Below are 25,267 nucleotides of genomic sequence, written 5' to 3' on the forward strand. Positions count from 1 at the left end.
ACACACACACACACACACACATATATATACAATACTCACAAAAAGTCAGGGATATTTGGCTTCTCAGGTGAAATTTCAGGACGAGCCTCAAATGCCATAGATTTCGCCTGAAAGCCGACCACCCCTAACTTTTTGTGCTTGTTATGGTTTGTCTCAGACAGATGGCGTCAAATATGCAAACAAATATAATCTTTCCAACTCTTGATCTTAATACTGCCATTAAGACAACACGCACACAGACATAGACACTCACGCACACACAAACGCACACCGGCACTGATCAACCCCGACGGGACCTTCTCACCCAGCTGATGCAACCCAACTGAAACTGCTTGCAACACAAAAAAAGGTTGCTCATGGCACCTACTACACCTACATGGCACGTTAGAAGCGGGAAGTCACTTCATCAGGCAGCCAAAGTGGCTTCTCTATTGGCACTAAGATACTGAGACGACTCTATGCAAATGTGACTGCGCATGCACAAGACACTCGCAAATAGTGTTTTTTTTTTTTTTTGTGCACGATGGGCCAAATGAAAAGAGATGTGAATCTGGGCGATGTCCTCCTTTGTGAATACTCATTTCCTTTTCGGATATCTCTACCTTATCCTCCCCTCCCTCATCTGCTTTGCCCATCCTCCACTTTCTCTGTTCCAAATCCACCCATTCTGCCACGTCTCATCCAACCAGCCCTTCTCCCTCTCATCGATCTGTATTAGAAACAGGATATGAGGAACTATGCTATCTTATCGTAGATCAGAGAGCGAGACAGAATGAGTGAGGGGCAATCAAGGACGGAGGACGGGAGAACATGTTTTGGCGGCCGAGAGACCAAATGGGAGAAACACAAGCGAAGAGAGGAAAAGGTATTCTCTCATCTCATCCCTCTCCTGTTGCCAACACAGGACTAGAGAAGCACTGTGGGGCCTAATTGGACTGACAATTGAGCTCCGATAAGACCCGCACTAATGAATAAATGAATGAGAAAATAAATGAATCAAACAAGCGCTTCCACGCTAATGCAAGCAATACGAACGCTGCTCGGCCATGACGTCAGTGAGGCTGCTAATTAAAAATGTTGCGGGTTAAATGCACTCATCACAACACACGAGCTTATTCAATCTAAATAGGCAAGGGTAGTTCAAGGATAAACAGTGATGATACAAACACTTTGGCAAGCTGTCTGCTTGTTTAAACTGGACAATGGAGATGACCATTTACCCCTCTGGTACAGATGGTGTAGCACCTTGTGCATGGCCCTGGCTCTGCCCTTTTTTGCGGGTCTGGCACAGTGTGGTAAGAGTCTAACCTTTCTCAGTACGACAGGCCCTGCTGCTACGGGCACAAGCGCCATGGCTGATCCTTATGCCCAGGATCCTGCTTATCACCATATGCCCCAGTGCGGCTTCACCTTTGCACAAACTCACACTAAATGGATGTGGACGAGGACACACACACACGCACGCACGCGCGCGCGCGTGCACACACACACACACACACACACACACACACACACACACACACACACACACACACACACACACACACACCTACTCACAGGTACTGGCATGAGCGACACATCCTGACCTCTAGCTGTTCTACCTTGGAAAAGCAGAAGGAAAGCCACATGTAGATGGAGAGGGGGACATTGGGGTCAAGGAGCTTGGTTTGGAGAGGAGCCACATTGTGAAAGCTGGAGGTTGGACACAGTGACACATTTCCCGCCTACGAGGTTGTTTTTGGTCTTAGTGCTCGTTAGGAAAACAGCAGAAGCCAACACTGCAAAAAAATAGCAGATCTTGTTACTCACGCAAAGTGTGAGAGGCATTGTTCACGGACCGCCAGTATTAGTTGATTTGCATGAAGAGGGTTTTGATGGTACTTTGCAGATTTCAAAGAAAACACTACCGTGCGCTGTATGGCAACTTAGATGATCTTTTTACAGCAGGAAATTGTCATCCCAAAAGCCAGTTTGTTTCCTTATTAAAATCAAACTGAACCGTTTCAAAATGAGACGGCTCTTTCAAGAATGGTTGATTGTCTTTTTAAAACAAAGAATATTTATCATACGACACACTGCTGCAGTCAGGCTACAAATAAAGCGCGAATAACCAGAAGTGATTATGATTAGGTTTGAAATGTGTGACAGCCATGATTGATTGAAAGTGGCTTACAGGCATGAAGGTCAGACCCGATGACTACGTCTGCATATATGAGTGTATGAGTGTACACGGTAACACAGGATATTGCAGTTTTTAAAAATTAAGCCTAGGGCCAGTTTCGTGCCGGGTCTCTGTTTTGCTCGTTGGCAGAACAAAGACTGTGACCGAAAACTTGAGAATTGTTCCTATGAGAATATACGAAAAGTGCCTTTAAGGTTTAGTCACGTTTATTCATTTTGTTCAACAGTTGGCCACCAAACACACAAACATGGCACATGCCTGCAAAGGAGCATGCGCTAACAAGTTTAGTTATCGTAGTCGAGCATATACGTTTATTTTGACATGACCTCCATCTGTCATGTGTAAATCAAGCAGGCATCCTTCGTTTCACTCTGTTCAGTTTCAATTTTCACGTCGTGTCATCCTGGCCCTACTGGTGTCCTTCACAGTCACTCTGTCCTTTCTCTGACTCAGTCACACACCCTCTGTTCGGTGTTCGCCGTGATCAATTAAGAAACATTAGTCTCACTGATATTCCAGGCGACCTAAGCTCGGGAGGCTGCTTTCCCTTCCATCTCTCCTCTCCTCAGTTTCTCCTCTCCGCATCTGGCTTTCTTGCCACTCCTAAAACCGGTTTCCATTACTTCACGCTCTTGTCTGGGAAGCAAGCAACAAACCCTTTTTGAGTAAATCACCTACCCCACACCACAGAGTCTTTTGCCCTCGCCTCTTATGGAGCAGCCCCAGTCTCACTCTTCCCTGTGTCTTCAGTCATCAATCCTCCTTTCGTTTCCCGCTGAAGTTTTGGCAACATGGTGACAATGACACATTTTCCTTCTTCCCATCTGCCCTCTCTGTTCCAAACTCCATTACACACATTTCTCGTTTTTTTGCCCTTTTGCCTTCCTCTTTGTCGGCAGTTTGCCGTGCATGATGACGGACCTGCATCTGCTCCTGTATGCCAGCCGCTCACCTGTATCCTAGCAACAACCTCTCCTTTTGCTCTGGTGCTCGGAACAAGTAAAGCAGACGTAGGGCGAATGAAGAACAAGCTCTTTCATTTTGTCATTTATTTAGTACAGTTCTGCCTCCTCACGAGGCCAACACAAACAGCTAGAAGAGTAGAGCAATGTGGAGGCACACACGAACGCAAGCATACTCACAGTTATCTACATTTTCCATCGACATGGCTTTCTGCAAGATCGACTTCAATCATCTCAAATTGTTCTCTATTGTAGTCTCTCGTCTGTTTTAAGGCAGAGCAGGTCCCTCCGTTTCTGTAAGAATTTCTGAAGCTCTGTGTGTACAATAGTAATAATTATAGAAAAAAAGACATAAAAAAATATCGCCTCCTTCCATCTATTTTCAGAACTGCAAAAGTGTAATGTGCAATATTAGTAATATTTATCAGTTAAGGGTTAAGTTCAGAAACAGCTATAAATTACATCGCATGGTAGAATCCGTATTGCACAAGCTGTTATAGGTCAAAATTAAAAGCAAAAAAACGAATATATCACAAAAACGTAATGCGCTAGAAAATAAAAAGTGGACTTTTTTTAAAAAATCCGCATAAAGTTTAGGGACACATAAAGCCCCCTGCGATCAAAATTTGCGTGCTGAGAGGGAAAGAATATGAAAGAAGGCCAGTACACTCGTGGTAAAACAATGGGAATTGAGTTCCACGTGACCATCCTGTCGCATGTGCTCACACAAAAACACACATGCACCAACAAAGAAGAAAAGTGCTGTTCAGGCACATGTGTCCTGGTGTAATTTATGAGGGGGGCTCCTGGGCGAGCGCCTCAGAGAGGTCCTCTTCACGCTGCATGGCTCTGGGCACTCTGTTCAATCCTACCAGTAAGCACCATGCTCTAAATACACACACACACACACACACACACACACACACACACACACACACACCACAAAAACGATGTAGAAAATCCCCTTATGAGCAGTGAACTCTTTCGACTGAAACTCACTGCACGATTACTGCAACAAAAAGCTAGGTAAACACAAGGGTTTCAGGCTTGGCAGCTCTGCTCGAATTCTGTTCAGCTCAGACAAAACATCAAAAGCATCCCTTTACAACAGCTGAAAACGGCCTTGGAGTTTTCTAAATTAAGAATAACTGAGCTATTGTGCGTTGCGGGCTGAATTATAACCAGCTCGACTATTATACAGAAAAACTCATGTTTACAATCGTATCAAATATTCCTTGAATAGTGAATGAATTTATTTTTCCAATTTACACAGGTCAATTAAAATGCATTAAAATAGAGCAAACACACATATTCACTGTTCTTGTTATTTCAAGCGGGTATTCTTTTTTTATTGTAACATTCAGGAATACATGACATTTACGACCGCATTTCAGCCATCACAGGAGTGCACACAGAGAGCAACAGTGAGTCGTTCTTCAGGGCACCTCAGTCATGATAGCGAGCTAGATAAATAGCTAGATTAGAGGAGGGATATGAAGGGAAGGGGACATTAATCAATCAATCCCTCCACATACACGCACGCACACCCGCCCGCACTTTGCCGGTCAGGAGAACCGGGGCCAGAATATTTTCTATTCAGCTAAGCTACGGCTGGCCTATTTAATTAATCAGAATGTCTATTTCTGAGAACGTAGCACACATAAACCAATGCATGTTCCTCATTAGACTCTAGCATCATCTTATTACGATTATCTGAACCCGTATGTCGTGCAATAAAGAATTGAAATGGAGGCATCCAATGAATAAAAAAAGGTGGGCAAAATGATAAATAATCTGCATCGACAGTATGTGCTGCTTTAGCATGATGGGGGAGGCATTTGAGGAGGGCAGATCCCCTCCTCCCCCTTGCAATCCCAGCTGCATAGCTCCATATGTGGTTGTCCAGTGCAGTGTGACCGTGAAAGCCCAGGAGAGAAAGGATCTGTCTTAAAGCCAGGGGCGAGGGGCCTTGATCTGCTCAGGAGGACTCTCAAGGGCACTCTGTGGGTAGAGGTGAAGTGTGGGCAGACCCCCCCCCCGCCCCACACACATGCACGCACACACAAAAACACACGTACAGATGCACAAACGGAAACGAATATGGCACGCGTGTATCGTGCACACCCATATTTAAAGTCACATTCTGGACAAATCAAGAGAGGGTATCTGGGGACCTGGGATAGGTGGATTGGGATGTATACATACATGGATATCAATAATGTAAGTCAGACATTGTAAATAAGTTATGTGAAGACGATAAAGGGTTGGGCGGGGGTGTGCGTTTCTGCTGATGTGACTTTTGCATTGGCTTCATCACCCCTCTCTGATGATTCTTGTCTCTGGCATAAGAGGCCAATCAACAGCTCTGTGACGCAACTGCCCGCACCTTCTACCACAACACCAACAGACACACACATTTCATCTGATTGGCTTCCTGTGCCGCACTCCAGTGAATCCTGTGTGACCAGAAGTGTACAAAAGTGGTGCACAGTTGTGCACATTTGTGGCTAAAATAAATCATGGGTGCCAAAATGAAGGATGAGGAATGTGCCTAAAATTTATGAAAATAGATGTGGGCAAGTCTAACCACTTAGAACATCATCAATGGACTTTTAGTAAATTCTATGCTATCCTTGTGGATCAACGGACAAGTAGAGCACCAGGTTGGTCTCAATGTGCATCGACGGAGCTGCTGCCGGTGTCGAGATTGACACAGTGGAGTGGTGGAAATTGGGGATTCTCCTGTAAATGTGTATTGTGTATGTGTAGTGCCCATACCACAGAGAACAGCGCCAAGTCAAGTCGGCTGATTATGTGCGACAGCACAGTGAGTTTACTTTCAAGTTGCTATTCTTTTATTTCCAAAAGAGGAAAACAACAAGAGTTGTACAACTGAACAATATGCGATCATAGAGGTTTCGCGGCATTGTCATTGTTCATTTATTTGTTTTTCAGTACTTCTTTTGAAAGTGACATCGCAATTTGTTTCGTAATGTGCTCAGTTTTGCTGGTTAGGGTTAAAGGTTAAGGTTGTGTGAAATCATTTACATATTTCACTACGTAGTTCATTCAGTGAGCCCGTTTGCACACCCGGTTTTCCTCTGAGGTAAAAAAAAAAATGTATGTGCACCTACGTTCATTTTATTTACCTGCACTGTCTGAGTGGAGTGTCTGTACGTTTAATTCCTATTCAGAAGGGATATCTCATTCAGAGTCTGCTTGAAATGGGAACTTCTGGATTAGTGATACTACTAAAAGACTCCTTACCAATAAAGTAGGACAACAGGATGGCCAGCAAAGCAGCTGCAGCGATGGCCGTCACCGCTGCACATTTCCAGCTGCAGTACTTGGACGGCTTCTTGAGCTTGAAGGCTGAGCGGGAAAACGTGTTTCTGGGTAGCAAACGAGGGGGTGGAGAATACACCGTTCCAGAAGTAAGAGGGTAGCCAGGAGAGGAGCTACTGAACAACGGGGTGGTCCCTGACGATGTCTTGAATAAGAAGTGCCTGAAGACAAGAAAACAAGACACAACACATGTTAGCTGTCAATGCCGAAGGGTGTCTACGGTGTTACACTAACTTTAGCATATTTATGTGCATTCAAAGCTCATCGTTCAAGCAAGGCAGAGGTGGCGGTTCAATAGCACATAGTATCTTGAAAATGCCTTTTCATGTGGGCTGAGGTTTTTTTTTTTTTTTGAGCCATTGGGTGTGCACATATCACATATGTTTTCACTCAGGAACAGGTAGAGTATTTTAACATATTAGAACAAAAAAATTAATAAAAAGGTATGAGTGGACTAAACCTTGTAGGGAAAACAAGGACTGGACATGAGAAACGACCAATGACATTTGAAGCAGTTGGGTCACATATGTGCAATCTTTGGACCAAATCCTTCTTCCAATGTGTTCGTCCCGCCATATGAGTTCGAACATGCCTGAACTGATTGTATCTCCAGGACAACCTGCTCAATTCCAAGGTCATTTTTGAATCTTCAAATTCTCTTTTATTTCCGCTAAATTCCTTTGCTTTGCTTCTGTTCACACATCTTACAGTATATTGCTGGTCCTTCACATATGATGGCTGTGGAGAATCTTTGTTTTTCCTCTCTCCTGTTCTCGTTGCCCCAATGGGGTCAAGGCTCAGAGAGAGGATAAAAGAGGAATCTAAACCGTCATCCCTTTGCTCATATTATCCATTATCCTCTGCTATTGCTGCACCTGCTCACACATCGCACAGCCCCTTCTGCGTTCTCGCTTTCCATTTTATTCTTTCGCCATTTCCTATGCTATTATTTTTCGGAAAGCACAAAGCATCTTACATTATGCATCTTTTCATTCTCCTATAAAATCCTTTTCTTCTCTTTCTTTTCAGATGTACGTTGCTCTGACTGACAAAGGACATTGTAGACTTGAAAAAAGTGAAACAGGACTTGAATAAACTTTTTCAAAGGACACAGGAAAGGCTTCGTTTTACCCTTGCGGCAACTTTTACAAGACACTTCCACACATGTACAAGAACTGAGGAGGTAACACGGACTCCGCTGATGTGACTGATCAGAGAAGGTGAGGTCAATCCAGCCTCAAAGACGATCTTCAGTCAGGATTGCTCGTGTGTGTGTGTGTGTGTGTGTGTGTGTGTGTGCTTGTAAATTTTGTAGAAGTGTGATGACATTCTTGCAAGGAGAGGATTTCTGCTCAAGGACACCTCAAGGACACATGCTAGCAAGAACAATAATATTCATTTCCATAAAACAGAAAACTAGCGAGTGCTTAGCTGGGTAGCACATTCACCTCAAAGTGCAGAGGTGTAGATTTTGATTTCGGCTCTGGCCTTCCTATGTGGAATTTGCATCTTCTCCCTGTGTCTACGTAGGTTTCTCCGGGTCATCCGATTCCCTCCCATATTCCAAAAATATGCATGGCAGGTTAATGGATCACTCTGAAGTGTCCCTAAGTGTGATTGTGATGGTTGTTCATCTATGCCTGCCCTGTAATTGGCTGGCAACCAGTTCAGGGTGTACCCCGCCCGCTGCCCAAAGACATCTGGGTTAGGCGCCAACACGCCCGAGTCCCTCATGAGGATCAGCAGATCAGAAAATGGAAGGACAAATGGATCAAAGAAGCTGTACAACTACTCATGACTTACATAGCTGCACACGGTCACACTTGTATTCGTGTACAACACAAAGACATTTGTGAAAATGACAGAACTGATTATATAGTGGAGAAATGTACACCGGAAAATAGTTTCACAAATGAAATTGATCTATAGACCCATTCCATTTGTCTGTGTGGTTTATGTGTCAGAAGTCTGGTGAACCTGAGAACTGAGTTTGCCACTCTGCACTGGTATTACTGCATTGGACATAACATTTTTTGATCTCCAAACCTTGAACAGAGTGTAGTTTTCTTTTCTTTGTGTGTATATGACAACGTGGAAAAGGTTAATTACAACTAGAGAACTGGAAATGGAATCAATTGTGATGAAAGAAAAGAGTTCAGACATCTTAACCTTGTCTTTACGGTACAAAATGGCTTGCCAACAACCTGAAAAGAAGAGAGAATGGAATGTACAGTGGAATGAGAGCTGTGCATCGCCGTGATGTGAAGGACTGGCGGTTAATCATCTTCTGCATAACCATCACCACAACTAACGCAGGTCAATGTATTTCATTTATAATAGCACCTTCAATTATTACCACTATCAATTCAATAACTCTGGTCAAACTCTCATTTATTTGACTTTCAATTTTCGTTGAAATCATTTGTTCCACATTCCAAGCAAATGTTAAATGAATTTAACCTCAAATGTAATGTAAAACACACACACAACCCCACCTCCCCACACACACACACACACACACACACACACACACACACACACACACACACACACACACACACTAGTCTACCTTTTGATAGCAAGTGACAAGCATACGACAGCTAACCCCCAGGGAGGCTAGCTAGCGCCAATCGTTACATGCTAATATAGCATTATACACCTTCATTCAGTGCACCTTCTTGTCGAGTAGAGTAAGCAGCCTCACACCAGTGCTCATATAAGAATCAACAATTCTGCTTAGTCATCTACAGGCGATCATTTCCTGGCTCACACAGAGACCAGCTGTATAAAAGTCAAGAAAAGTATTTAAAAATGTATCACTTATGATTCTTGCCAAGTATAGCATCTTTCCCTCCTTCCCTCTGCCTCTTTTTTTTTTTTTTTGCTCTTTTTTTTTTCTTTACATTTTGTAAGGCTCACAAAAGACGGAAAAAAGTGATTTTTGAAAATGGAACTTTTTCTTTTAAAGTGTTCGGTGTAAAAAAAAAATCAAGGACATCAAAGGCAGCTGTCCTTGTTAATTCTCAGCTTTGTTCTCACATGCACTCATTGTTTAATTATGAAACAAAGTTTTAGACACATTTTTATATTCTATCATAAAATGCACTGTTTGTTTCATTATGAAACAAAGTTTTAGACACACTTTTATATTCTATCATTTCATAATCATGATCATTCCTATACCGCATACCCTATTCAGGCTCACAGGGAGCTGGAAGCCTCTCCCGGCTGTGGGCAAAAGTCAGACGACACTTTGAACCGGCCTCCAGACAGTAATGGGATACACATAGCGAAAGACGAGCACACACTGTCACATTCACTGAGTGCAAACTAGTTTTCAGGGAATAAAAATTATAGCATATCGTCGCTGTCCGGTGAAAACATCATATATCCAAATGTGGTCAAATATTTTTTGCACAAATCAATACTGATGGCCCGTCAGCATCGTACCAACGTTGTTATTTGTATGCAGTATCAACCAATATAAAATGGTGAAGACCTTAAAGAATGAGTTTGCAAAGATGACGCAGGACAAACCTTTGTTTTGTGCTCTACTTTGTAATAAAAGGCTTTCTACAATGTGTGCTTTTAACACCTCTGACGTGCATGGCTGCTCCAGGCTCCATTTTAATCAATGCCAGCGTAATAAACTAGCAATTTTTTTTCAGCATATGAAACTTGTGATTGAATGCATTTCTGGCATGGAGTTGTGTGAATGCGATTGTGCATTGGTATATGACCGCATTACGAGGTATAATACAACATGAACAAAGCAATGTTATGGAACTCAAGCAAGCTGGCATTTTGGGGAGATTTCCTGCAAATTTGCCATTTTGACCATATGAGGATTCCGCTCAACAGTAACGAGATGCTGGGCATTCTAGTTGCTGCCTTACATACCCCCTAGTTCTGACAAAGCCTATCTGCTATGTATGCTGCATTTAAGGAATTTTGTAGCATGTTTTATGAACCATATTGCTGATATTCAAAGTGCTTTTTTTTTTCAAGGAATACTAGATTGTGATCTGCTTCTTGGCTGAAATGCTCACGTCACGTGTGCATTTAAAATATGTGTCAATGTTCACTTTTCCTCCCTCCTTAGCAAAAAGGATCAGTTGTAATCCACCACTGTTACTGGATTTGATGACTGCTATTTAAAATATGTTTAGCTCCACTACTGAGACACCCTGTATCCTTTTGATGCCTTTAATAACTGCTGTTTCATATCAGCATGTCTACTCATCTAAGAACAGTCAGTGAAAACAGGTGAGGTGCTCAGAGCATGACGATATTATGTGGGAACAGCATTTCACTCGCTATCAATTATTCATTCAGCCTCTACTGTCTCTCGCCCTCTCATCATCGCATGCCTCTGATTGCTGGATTGGCATCCTGCTGGATTTTTTTTTTCCACTTCCATGGTACCCTTTTTACCTGTCATTTGAGTTTCGTGACAAGGGAAAACAGACTGGAGACCACAGGAGAGAAAAACGCCTCAGATAGAAGCTGAAAGAAGGCGCGCACAAAGAAACATGCGGTTATTCTCTAAAAATAACTGCCTCTCAGTGACAAAGCCATCAATATTAATATGCATGCATAAGCTTACAAAAACCCAAATGTAAGAGCTCCTGTGTGTACATGCACACGTGCATCAAGGTCAACCAGCATGTGCCTTCCCTACAACTCATTTTCACCACCCTGTGATACTGCTGGCAAGGATGAGACACAATGCAACTATGTGCAACAAATGACTTGCATTCCATGTGAGACAATGAGCAGTACATGATCTGCATGCATTTTAGTCTTTTTTTTTTTAAGCATTACTGCACGCGAGAGGGGCCGCTGTAAGCTTGGCGTGAGATGAAAATATGTCTACAAGCCATACCGGGGATGGAAAGTGTCTAATGCACTCTGGGGAGGTAATTGACATTGATTTATGTTGGAGAGGACCACGGAGGGTTTCTATCATAGCAGGCAGCTGGCAATCACAGCTCTGTATCATTAAGCCTCGCTATTTGTATATATGTGTGTGTGTGTGTGTGTGTGTGTGTGTGTGTGTGTGTGTGTGTGAGAGAGAGAGAGAGAGAGCGCAGTGGAATTGTCCTCGGTGGTCCAGCATGGAAACGTCACACGTAATTAGAGAGTGCTGACAGAGACCCCTCAGCTACACTCTTTTCCTCCCGCATGGCTGGAAGCAGCAAGTAACGAACGCAACCTCGCTGTCATCTAACGCATGCAACACTCTCGCACACACAAGGAGCAGGCAGACACGAACATACATGTACACGCACAAACAATCACAACTGATGTGGGTTTTCTTTTGTGTAATGTATGTGCCTGAAAACACTTAATTTGCATTTGCATGGAAAAAAAAAAGAATTATGGAGGATGGACAAGGGGCTGAAGATTAGAAGAGCGAATGATGTATTTTCTCACTGCTTTGCAACCCCATGGAGAGAAAAGAGGACCTGGACAATTAACCAGAGAACAGAGAGCGTGCTGGGTAATTAGCAGGAAGTCAAAGCAAGCATTTCCCTTGAGCGGAGACATTTTTGCAAACATACACATGCGCCTCCATTTCTTCAGTTCTCCAACATGTGGTTGTTCTGTACTGTGCTCAGGGAATGATCATCATCAGAAGATAACTAATGGGAAGTCAACACTGGATGAAGCCAGATCTGAGCGTTAAACAAAAGGCCCAAGGATATTGCCCCGAGAATTGTTTCCAACCACAATTATGGGAATTGGTACAAAGCAGAAGGACAGATGGATGCAGAACAATAGCGGTTCATTTGATTCATGTTCCTCTGAAGGGACATGATTCTTTTTGAAAGATCAAATGCATCAAAGTTACCTCATATGGTGTTCGAGTAACCTATTATTTTTATTTTAATTGCTACAATATAACACCAATGCCTAACGGGCAGAGCTTGAAACGGTGTTATTTTCAACTCGGATAGGAGCAAGATAATTGACAATGTTGGCATAGGGTACCACTCGGTGTAAAGTCATGAAAATAAATTCTGGGTCATGTTTCATGGAACAAGCGAAGGAGGGGGAGAGAAAACTTGCTTGGTGCGGACACATAGGGGCAGAGCTGTGAGCGTCTGTTGCAAGGTGCTTGAGAGATAACAGCAGGAATAGTGTGGGTGTTAAACTCTCTCACTGGGAAAAGTGTGAGTGTTGAAACACCTTCCCCACCGGAATCCACCCCAGCATCAACGTACAGCTGTTATTTTTCCTTCCCATTATTTTTGTTGCTTTGAGCAAATCATTCTGATGAGCTAAAAATGGCCTCACGTTTTGGGGGATGCACTTAATGAATGGATGGTGCTGATTTATTTTTTTCTTTGTAGGTTCACACAATCCCTATTTTTCATCCTTCATCAAAGTCCTTCTGGCTTGCACAGCTGCTCCCCATTATTCATCCCCTGTCATTCCTGAAGGTAGCATCTCCAAATCTGGGCCACCTTAATGCATTTGATGGTAACCTTGCAGCTCTGCTTCTCCATCCAGATAAATTGATATGCTGCAGCCATCACATTGATCGTATTTCTTTCCGTGATTTGGGGCCCACGGAGGAGTGAGCAGGTGTAAGCCCATAGAATATAGAATGAAAACCCATCTCAGATTCCCAAGGGAGGCACAAACCGGAAATCTGGTGTTTGATCACAAAAGTCCAGCACAAATGTGAATGTGCACTTGCATAAATAAGTTTTTTTTTGCACTCTTGCTCACCAATATAGACAATGCCACACCAACTCTGTAGTCTTATCTCACAAGAGTAAAAGAATCCACGTTCGAGCATCTACCCAAACAATCTCCTTCTCTCACCACATTTCTTTATTTGTCTCCCAATCTATTTTTCTCTTCCACACCGACAAAAAAACAAAACAAAACAAAAAAAAAACTACACCTAGCCATTTTCTTGCCCCTCTTATATTCCCAGGTTATATTTATAGGCAACATCACCCCCCAACCCCCCCTCCAGTGTGTATTCATCTCTTTCTTTCACTGCCAGTCATCCAGACCCTGGGGTGTTCTGAGGTGATCAATCTTCATCCTCTCAGTGCTGTCACACTATAGGGTCAATCCAAAAGACACACACACGCACGCATACAATTGCAACGGGTGGATGACAAATGCCAAGATTTACATACATTCCCAGAGAGGAAAGTTTGCATTCAGGGATGCAAACACAAGTACACAGACACGTAAACACACACAAAGGGACACATTTCATTACTTCCACATAGTTCCTTTTTATAATGAGATATGTTACACCAATGTAGAAAGTACATGGCTTGGTTCTCAGCCAGTGAATAGCCATGATAGGAGGCCCTAGTTTTGACTACAAAGTGTGGGTAACCGCTCTACACTCCTCAGGAAGCTTCACAACTTTGCTCTAACCTTTCCAAAATGTACAACACGACAAAACATCGGGACTGCAAAGGGAACAGCAGCAGTGCTTGTTTCTGTCTCATTAATATAACAGTCAGTAACGTCAGTGAAAGGAATCATCGAAACACAATTCTAACAATGGGTTACCAAGGTTTTCCTAATGTTGTATTCTGTCTCTTTGCTGGCAAAAGCCAATTTGGGAAAATTTCCATTCAAAGACCCAATAAAAGTGCCTTTTGTTTTTTATTGTGAGTCAAAGTGCACTGCATCATGACAACATATGCTTGTAATATTTCACTGTTAATGAGAGCTTCCTGGCTTCTAGTATGATGCAGTACAATACATATGTGACAGTGATCCTCAAATCTAAAGCCCCAATCCCACTGAGGGGCGAACATTTGCAGATGCTGGCGAGGACAGAAAAATCCACATTCCCGTCAGAGTTCATCAGGGTTCCTTCAAGGTCGGAAATGTTTGCAAAATGTCCTGTTTGAGCATTTTTTTCTCTTGTCATAAGGAAACTTTGAACATGTTCAATATTCCCTCGTGACAAGAAAAAGAGAAAGTCTGCCGAACGTCTGGCGAACATTTGCGACCTTGAATGAACCCTGACGAACTCATGAACGCAACATTCTCTGCCTTTTTAAAATTTAATGTATTATTATTATTTATTTATTATTTTTGCGCCTCGCTGGGCTTCAGGCGGACTTGGGGCACTACACTTCCCTGATGCACCTGGCAAGTTGGTGACAGAAAGCAGACTACAATTTAGACCATCTATAAACAGGTCTAAATTGAAGCATAGGTAGTGTAATGCAATTTTGGTGGATTTTATCAAGGAACAGACCGACAGATTCTGAGCCCCGTGAAAATGTGTGGTGGATGTCATTGTACACCTTTGAATAATACGAGAGACAAATTTATTGAAGGCATTAGTGTTAATATCATTTTATGAACATTTTTTCAAAGCAACCCCTTATGGGGGCGGTTTGGAGGATGTCACACACAGACACACAATTTTGGGTAGAAGGCAGTCTCCAAGTGCCCACTTCACAGTGGCCAACTTAACATCATCCACAAGTGGAAATCGTCTTGCAGTCCCATTCAAATGTACTTTTTTGTGCCAATCTCCTCCAGCTTCATGCCATGTAGACTGTGCGCCTCTCCCTGTGCTGAATTTCAAAGGAATGAGGGGAGCCGCTTCCATTGGATGGCAAAAAAGTCGTCTCTGTTCCCACCCACAACGGCGCAATCTGCGCCAGTCCAGTAAAATACCAAAAGAAGGAAAAGTCCTCTCATGCGCACAGTTGGACTGCACTGTGCACTTGACTTGCGCTGGACATGAAACGAGGGCCCATTGTATTGAAACCCACCACATACTGTATTACATTTTTCAAATGTACCTGATGTTTTCGAGGTCTTTCGCAGGTATGACAGCAACAATGACTGCAAATAACTATTGTGAGTGCAAATGCCTCATGCTGAAAGCCATAGCTCCACTGGCCTTCCACATGTACACATGCATCAGTACAGAGTGAGCATAAAGCTGCGATCAGTGAAGCTGAATTAAACATAGCCAGGCCTCATTAATTTTGCAAAGGGCCAGCACACTGGGGAGCACATCCAAAACCATCAGTGCTGGAAGCCCCTGTGCCCAGCAGGAGAAACACAACTACAGCTTACGGAGTAAATGCTCAAAAACGTGCAAATGCAAGTGAGCGTATGTGCGGCGTCACTCTCACCACGTGACTCATGAAGTGCAACCAACGCCCTGCAGGAGGACTCCGCCCCATAAACGCGCTCTTGAACACAGAGAACAGTTGTTGGCCTGAGTGAAGGGTTTTGTATTTCCTTCTTCTGTGCAGGTAGCATGCCAACAGAGTGCAGACTAACGGCAGTGAGCTTGAAAGTGTTATTCCTCAAGATGAAGAGGAAGATACATCGGAGTGGAAGGCTTTTGGGAATCACAAACAAATGGAAATGCTTTTATCAAGACGGTCAGGTTTTCTTCTGTTCCACTCCATTAACAAAATGTGATCATTCAGTGCGTGTGTGGGCCTATGTTATGTGCAGCTCATGTGGAAATGTCACTATTTGCTCTTAATGTGAACATTGTTTAGTTATTGTGACATAATTGACGGGGCAGCGAAAAAGAAATAAATTGGAAATTCCTGGACCTCCCACCTTAACGTAGTTGTAGATCTCTTAAAATAAATAAATACTGATAAAATAAGAACCATATACAGTAAATAAAGCTGTAGTTTGTATTTTTTAATTTTATTTTTCATTACTATTTCACATTTTGTACTTAAATGGAAAGACAAACAATTGAATTGTTTATGTCACATGGATTCATGGACTACTTTGAAAATCATTGTCATTTAAGCATTTCCCTTTATCGGAAGCACAGCATTAATTGCCAAACTGTGCACAATAGTCTTAAAGAATAATTATCGAATAAAAACAATAGGTCACTTTCTTTTTGACAAATTATGACACCGCTGTACTGCAATAATGGTCATGATAGTGGTACTTGGAGAGCTAACTACTATGTATTTGGAGGTGGTACTTGGTGTCAAAGGTTAGAGAACCGCTGCTCTGAAACATTTTGCACCAGTGCTACTTCCTCCACAGCTCTCATTATTTCTCTTAACAGTTCTTTCTAACACCATCACCCTGTGCTGACAGCATTGCTGTTTAGCAGCGTGTCTCTGGACTTTCATTCCTCACTATTGATTACTGGGCTGCACTTACTGTCAGCGGCTCTGGAAATCAGCATCAGGTAGACACACTGACTGTAACAATAGAGGCAAAGAAGAAAATCACTGACCTGGTTTCGAGTGGAACATTGCTGTTGAGTACCCAGCTGTCTTGGAGCTGCACAGACTCGGGAGTGGTAGGTCCGTCTCCGGTTCCTGGGGCTGGGGCGTGAATGGGGTTGCGGCCACCTCTCAGGGTATTTCTGTTTAGGCTGTTTGCAGACTGGTGTGACAAGGTGTGATGGTTGTGTGGAGGGGGCAGCGGAGGCCGAAGTTTGGACTGGGTGTGGTGGTTGGCCACCCCTGGAAGAAGACAAGTCAAATGATTGAAGGCACGTGAAATAAATAAATACATATAAAAATACATGAGAGAATGACAAAAAGACGATAGAGGGGAGTGAAACATCGGCAAGAAAACATTCGCACTTAATGTTGAGCAACCAATGTTGGGACAACAGGTGTCACATTTTAACGGTGAGAATTAATTGACACAGCATTTCCAAAAACACAAAAGTCATAATTGCTTTTTATATTTTTCCCCAATGCTTTAGCAGCTCTTTAACTTCACAGCAGACATAAGATGTGTGTGTTTGGGGTGTGTGTGTGTGTGTGTGTGTGTGTGTGTGTGTGTGTGTGTGTGTGTGTGTGTGTGTGGGGCGGGGGGGGGGTGAGGGGGTTCAGTATTATAGCACTCAGCATAGAATGATCCCTCCCTACTCCTTGTTCTTAGAATCGGCCAAAACATGTCAGCTAGAATCTAATACAGTACTGGCCCTTCCAGCACTGAGCTAATGGACTGTTGAGTGAGAGAACTGGAAAAACAAACCCAGATGACCCAGACAAGAAGACCCATTCACACATCCCTTTTCTCTCTGATGCTCTGTGTGTGTGCGTTGTACCCAAGAGCTTGTGCATATGTGCATTTGTGCATAGAAATCAATAAACCACATACTGTAAAATGAGGGCAAGCTCCATAAAGTTGCAGCACACCTTTTGTATTTGCATTCCTTTTCGTGCACGCCCACACACAGACACACACACACACACAAGATGCACATTCACACATAGGCAAAATAATATAATCAGGAACAATCCCTTTACTTTGCAGCAAATACTTTCTCATCTATTATGAAGTCGGAATAGACATGATGGGATTACTGCATCAATTGTAATACAATTGACTTTGAACTTTCCTCCCACATGGTTTCGCTCTCACTATTGAACACAACTAATTGGACAACACCTTATCATAACTCTGTTTGCATGTTACCTTCCTAATAGAAATGAAAAGAGGAGACGCAGTTCATACAGTAGCTGTACCTTGAAGTGACATCAGAGAAATCTCGTGCAACACAGTTACATAAGGTCCCCATTATTGATCATCTCTTGACTTTGATGAGGAAAGAAGACAAAAGAATAGGAGAGAAGAATTGGCTGCTTTTCTCCTTCGACCTTTGAAATGAATAGGTCTCCCTGGATGGGCATTCACATTAGATACAAGGCAGTGAGCTTTTTTGTAGTTCCGGATGCTTGGAAGGTGACCCGCTTCCATCACCACAGGGATGCAGGTGCCACCCAAATGCTACTGAGGAACAGATCCTCGTGAAAGCAGACAAGAAGAGAAGGAGACACCAGGAAGATGGAGGAGGCCTGACCTATTCCTAACAACTGAGACAGAAAACATCTGTTTAGACATGCAGGGATGCTCTTGGGAGAAAAGACACACAGGCAATGTCAAGTACTGTGCATCCACTAATGCAAACAAGCCCACACTTGAGAACCTGGAAGACATTTTGCTCTTGCATCATCTATGCAGAGGGTGTAGATTGCTATGAAAGTAGGCGGACGTCTCTTGTCCTCCGCGTGTCCGATTGTCTTATATCTGTTGTATTGCTTCCCTTGCTGCCGGTGAATTTTAAAAGCACGCAGAGATAAAGCTTGTTCGCTAAAAACCTTCTATGAGTAAATTTTATAAATTTGCCTCTTTGCCAAAGACACATTCAGACCAACAAAATATATGTGTAGGCATAGATAGACCAAAAGTCCTCACAACACAAAAATACGAGTAATGTATTCGCTCCCTTACACACCGGCTTGCTTATTGAAATGTGCATACACCAAGACGTGCTGTTTTCTATTAAACTTCCTGTTGTAAATATTGAGCATATTTTGGGGAATCTCAATTTACATAAATATTGCAGCAGCACAGCGGAACACTGGTGAGTGCATCTACTTCATCGTTGAGAGGTCTCTGGATCCAATCTTCTCCTGTGCTTGCATGAGTTTTCGCCTGGCATGCGAGTTTCTTCCCGCATTGTTTGTCTGCATGTGCCCTGCGACTGACTAGCGACCAGTCATGGGTACTCCCCAACTAGAATTTGCACCCTTTGACCCACAGCCATATTTAAAACAAGCAGTACAAATAGACAGACAGATGGATGAATATTGTGTGGCACATCTAGTCTGGAGTGGGATTATGTTTGGCAGCGCTACAGCTAATATTTTAGCCCACCTGTTTTGTTGCAGATCAAACTGACCCATTTGGTTCCAAGATTTTTTTTTTTTTTTTTTTTGCAAATGAAAATTCTTACATCATGATGAGTAGCAGAACTCATAATGAGACATAAAAATAAATGTTTCTTGGGTGTTCCTGACACGGGCTAATTAATAAACACATGGTGGCCCGAATGAACCCAAGAACATGCTTTTTTTTTTTTTTTAACATAACGAGAGGGTTACGTTTGAATAACATTCAAAACACATCAAGATTTGAAGATGAAACAGAGCAATGTTCCTTTTATGACTGACAACCAGTGGCCAAGTCTGCAAGAGAAGGTCGGCTTGCCTTAAAGTCCCAATCCCACTTGTGACTCTTAATGAAGGTAGCAAAATGCGTGTCCATGTCAATTTTGACACACGCAGGAGAATAATTTCAAAGAAATTCATGGACCCCTAATATCTACAAATAACTATCGAGAGCTGGTATATGAGTGAAAAGGCAGATGCAAAATCATTTTCATTTGTTTTCCTTCACTCCTACAGAACTAATGAAGAGAACAGATTATCTACCAGAGTGGAGACAAAGCACAGTAACGTGTGAATGGGTCCGATCAAATAAACACAGCAGACTGATTAATTTGAATTGTCCACTACGATAGAACAAGCTGCAGGTAGGATAATAGGTTGCTTTCCCAGGAAGCCATTTTGAAAGAAGACGTGGTGGATAAACAGAGCAATTAGGGAAGAGCTAGCTCTCCTTTTATTCTTCTCTTATCAATGTTTGTTTTCTCTCCCCCTCACTGCATGGGTAAACAACAATTTTTGAAATATTTTCTCAACAATCTCTGTTGGGTTTTCAGTCCCAACAAAAACTCAGAGGCCCTCTGACTGCTATGTTGACTGACCCAATTTAGTCCCACCGCATCCCTGTCGCTGTAAACCGCAAGGTTAGGATCTGGCTAATCCCTCGAAGTTCATTATATCACTCAATTGAAAGGAGACTCATTCAGCAGAGGAAACATTAGGCTGCTAACCCGCCTCCCCTGTCAAGAAAACCGTCTTCAGTGTGTGTGTGTGTGCGTGTGTGTGTGTGTGTGTGTGTGTGTGTGTGTGCGTGTGTGTGTGTGTGTGCGGATTGCCAGCTGGCAGCAGCAACCAACTGAGATAGTTTGTTTCGCAGCCCTGGATAGGCAAAGTGTTTATTGAAATTTTCTGTGCATAACAGAGAAAAGTTGCTGGGGAGGACATGTGTGTGTGTGTGTGTGTGTGTGTGTGTGGACGGCAGAAATGCCCATTCAGCAGTTAAGCGGGATCATTGCAAGGCTCTGCCACCCGCTTCTTCTCTTTGCCAACCCTATCCCCTGTCCTTTTCACTTCACTTCATCTCTTTACCACATTAGTCACATCCTTCTTCAGTCTTTCCTTTTACAAAGAAAAAATGGCACATTAATTGTTTTTTTCATGCAATTTTTCAGCAAGCCATGCTCTCCATGTCTTACATCATAATCCCAGGTGCTCTTAGTTCATCTCCTTTGTCTGAGCAAATCACACCCTGCCTATTTGTCATTCTTCTCAGACAAGCTGGAGGAGAGATTGAGGTGAAACATCTCACAGAAACACATGCACACAGGGTACCTTTATAATATATACAGTCACAGAGGAGGGGGCTTTGTATAGTCTAGACTTTTAGCAACAATCTCAGTCACACAAATCTCACACTTTGGACAAAGTACCATTTAAGCATATTGTGCTCATAACTCATTCATAAGAACCGTTGCTTTGGAACGGGTCACGGTTTGAAGACCAAAATAACTACAATGATTTTACTCAATTTTATCTTGCCAATTGTTTGCACTAAATATAAGTATCTGAATCCAGATACATCTCAAAAATATTACATAGTCTGCTGGCGAATGGCTGGCAACCAGTTCAGGTTGTACCCCGCCGACTACCCGAAGAGAATTGGGATGAGCGATAGATGGATGGATGTATAGCCTACTTAAAAAATGTGTCTGAATCCAGATTATTTTATTTCATTCGACCACTTGATGAAATAAAATTGAGTAAATTCATCAACATTTTTTTCAGTGTAGTTGCTGCAGAGATAATGTGATGCATGTGGACCATCTACGGCAAGGATTCAACCTTTGCCATTTCTCATTCAAATGAAGTCTGTTATATTTGTCATAATATTAATTTATTGATACACTAGTTCAGCTTACATGTAATCCCTGAAATGCCTTTCCCATTGATAACGTTTTATAATTGCTTGACACTTGCCATTATTTTCAACGGCAAAAAGTTTTTCTGAAATTTGAAAAAAGTCCACCCTCACTTGAATTGGTTTGTTCTTGGACGTTTGTCTGTGTATGAAATGATACAAGCATGCGCAATGACAAACTGAAACACGCACACGCGCGCGCGCACACACACACACACACACACACACACACACACACACACATACACACACACACACACGCGCGCGCGCACGCGCGCGCGCGCGCACACACACAAGTTCAGTGAGGATTCAGCACAAAAACCTTTTAAGACAAATGGACTCATGTCATTTCATGTGTTCAATATGATGGGATCAGTCAGGATATTTGATTGCGGATCAAGATGTCGTCGGGATGTGACGCCTCTGCCTTGGCTAGTCATCTTTGTCTAATTAGGAGGCAATAATCCGCTAGAGAAGAGTCATCACGTTCAGCCAAAAACAAGCTATGAGCACAAATGCGAGTGTGTATTTCACCCACACTCACACATTTGCATATAAATACACACATGCTGTTACGCGAATGTCACCCTTACATAAGCGCTATTAGAAAAGAACATTTGTGCACAATAAGCGAACATGTCTTTCGTTTTCCTTTGTTTGTGTAGCTTTGTTTCAACAAAGCCATTAAACATTGATCACATTAGCAGTGACTTAAGGTGAATGCCCTGGCAGCACAAGGCTAGTCACTTTGGACTAAAAATAACTTAGCTTCCCCCCCCCCCATGAATAATGAATGGCTGGAGACAGCGCTAACGTTAGCTCTTTCCAGGAGTGATCTGCTATGCTCCGTTTGGTCGTCTTAGCTCTCCTGGTGTTCTGGGGAAATGTTCCCAGACAGGTGCTCTGCGCCAGATATTATTCCCATATAAACAGTCGCAAACCCAATTCCCAGCCAATCCGGGGCAAAAGTGTTCCATCCCATTCAACTGTCATGCCTGACTGAAAACACAAGTCATGTCTGTCCACCTGTTAGCTTTGGTAATGGGAGACTACTTTGCCAACACACACACACACACACACACACACACACACACACACACACACACACACACGCCTTCATGTAATAACCATCAGCTTTTGGGACAACACACACACACACACACACACACACACACACACACACACACACACATGCGCCCAGGGACATGCATGCATGTAAACAGCATGCAGCTTCCTGCAGGATTATCTCACAGTGGTCACTTTCTGCTTGGCCTGGTCAGACTCATTTCCTTCTCAGCGTCCACTCTCGATACGCCACCACATCCAACACGCATATGGTCACACAGGCCCTCATTCATGCAGACAGACATGCAGTCACATGTGGGGTATTTTATTCAATTGCCACTATTTACATGTCCTTCGACATGCCAGGGAAGTACTAGGCTGCCACTCTAAACTTATTTTTAGACGCCGCGAGCCCGCTTTTTGAATTACTGTATTGAGCAGCTCTCAGAAATAGCCTTTGTCATCTACATTGGCCCCTATTTCTTGTTTCTTTGACTCCTGTACCTTGATTCCATCCCGGTTACTCTAAATCCATTTGTACTTTTTCCCTTTTTTAAAATTCAGTCTTTTCTTGCTTCCGCAGAGGAAGTTTCACGAAAGAACTTCATAAGTTTTCCGCCCTTGTTTGCTGCCTCTATGATTATAAGCTCAGCCGAGATTTGAAAGAGGCCCCTCGAACACAAAGTGTGGGTGTATATGAACAAGAGCAAGAGATTGAGAAAGTGTGCCTATGAGCCTCACTTTCCCTCTTTGCCAGAGTCTGCCATTAGGGTGTCGGTGGCAGAGTGAATTTATTTGCTGCGCGGTTACTGGGCTAATGATTGATGTTGCCCCAGCAAACAGTAAACCAATTAGAAGGCTGATGTAACGTCATTTTAAAAGCCTCCTAATCACGTTCTTCTTGAACCTGGGACCCGGGCCTTCCCTAATGAAGATTTATACTGGATCAAAGGAGAGCCTAACGCCATTAACAATAGATTGTATTCCACCAAAAATCACATTAGGACTTTCCCTTTCCCTCCCATCAGACCTCTGCTAAATATATCTGCTGATTACAAGTGCAGAGGCACAGAGGAGAGGAGAAACAAGGGTGGAGAGAGGGGGCGGGGGGGGGGGACACACTAAGATAGATATAGTTGGCCCACAGTAACTAATTGTTGAGACAAATGTGTATGCTGATGCACATCATTGCAGTTGTGTGTGTTCAAATGAGGAAAATAAATAGCTGCAATGTGCTGATACCAGCACACAGGGCCTGTAACTACCACCAAGAGAATTTCAAGTGACAACAGAGAGCGCACATGTTGGGGAAACGAATTTACTTTTCTTTTGTAACACACAGTCTCCTGCTTTTTAAATCCATCACCCGCTTACAGTTTACTTTGTGCAGAATTATTAATGGCGGAGTGTATATACACCTGCATACTTTCATAAAATACCTTTACAATGATAGCTCCTCAATGGCAGAAAAACTAGTTGCTTCAAAGAAACAGGTGGAAAGTTTGACCAAAATCTGCGTCAAAGTTTTCTTGTATGAGTTATTATTTATCCTGATCAAATACGGAATGTGTTGGCTTTCAAAAATGTATAAAAATGAATGAAAATGAAACATCCACCAGTTTTCCCCCACTTACGCAATTAGTGCCCCTCTGTTAAAAAGCAAAAAAATATATATCATGGTCCAAAACTTTGGACTATTCTCAGGCGGCCTTAAATGAGCCCGGGTCGAAATTCTATTGAACATCTGTGGAAGGAGCTGCAGTTTCGATAACTGGAGCAATTTGCTCACAAAAAATAGGCCAAAAGATCTTTCAGGACAATTTCAGCACTGCTTCACATAATTGCAGTCCATTGTGGACCTCAGATGGTTTAACAGAGCGGATACAACAATTTTAGAATTTAACTTTGAAAATGTATTTGTCACTGTTTCTATATCAGACTGTAAATGATTAAAAAGACAATGTAAAGCCACTGATCATCCGCCATCTAAAACAGAACAGCAAATGTCACACACGTAATGACCGAATGCAAAACGGTGATGGATGGCACGAATGTCTTCATACATTTAAAGAATGAAGGTGTGGATGAGTCGGTAGATTTCTTACCGGTGGAGGACGGCTGGGCCCGGAGCAAGTATGAATCATCTGGGTGGGGCTCCAGGTGAGAATGGGTGGAGTTTTTCTCCAGAAGGGGAACCTGACACTCCCTGATGGGCGGAGACGGGCCAGGGGAGGGATGGTGTGGGGCGGACGAGGAGGACGGATGGGAAGGAGGGAGCAGGGAAGAGGAAGAGGTTGGAGGCATTGGGCGACCTGGAGGATGGAAGGAGACAAAGACGAATGGTGAAAGTTAGACAAAACCGATGGTGATGACTGACAGTGATGTAGTTGGCCTGTTCCGGGTTGCCAACATCCAAACATTGGTGCAGAGTCACGTATTTATACAAATCATCGACACAATGTGCTTGAGTGTGAGATAAAAAAGTTCTCAAAGGACTATTTTGGAAGCGCAAATTAAAATGGTTCACACGGTGAGAAAGCAAACAAAAACTCACAATCTGTATGAATAAATGTAAAACAATCAGCCTCGCTGGACGTCAGGCAAGGACACTTTGAACTTTTGAGATTAGTCTCTGTTCAGCCGTGCAAAATGGATGCATGACAAATCAACCCGTGCTGTCTGTGCAATTTAGCAAAATTGGAACTTGTCTTTTATTTGACGACAGATGCGTGCTCTTCTTGACTTCTGCCATCATCTTTTCATTTACCAAAGAGAGAACGTTCTGTTTTCTTCTCACCGAATGGGATGATGCCGTTTCCGTTTCATTTGGACC

The 25,267-nt window shown here is 42.9% G+C and overlaps 1 protein-coding gene across 6 annotated transcripts in view; it reads right to left on the reverse strand.

Annotated features, from left to right (window-relative positions):
• tenm2a (teneurin transmembrane protein 2a) overlaps positions 1–25,267 on the reverse strand; it is a 236,984-nt gene that overhangs the window by 62,693 nt on the left and 149,024 nt on the right. For 5 of the 6 annotated variants that reach the window (XM_019884312.1, XM_019884310.1, XM_019884311.1 and 2 more), the window contains 3 exons: positions 24,540–24,746; positions 16,721–16,952; positions 6,412–6,650 (listed from right to left, as the gene is read on the reverse strand). In XM_019884312.1, the coding sequence (XP_019739871.1) occupies positions 6,412–6,650; positions 16,721–16,952; positions 24,540–24,746 (678 nt within the window). The remainder of the gene's footprint in view (positions 1–6,411; positions 6,651–16,720; positions 16,953–24,539; positions 24,747–25,267) is intronic. The other variant, XM_019884314.1, reaches the window with a different exon arrangement.

This window comes from Hippocampus comes, unplaced genomic scaffold (genome assembly GCF_001891065.2).
Source record: "Hippocampus comes isolate QL1 unplaced genomic scaffold, H_comes_QL1_v1.1 scaffold156, whole genome shotgun sequence".
NCBI lineage: Eukaryota > Metazoa > Chordata > Actinopteri > Syngnathiformes > Syngnathidae > Hippocampus > Hippocampus comes.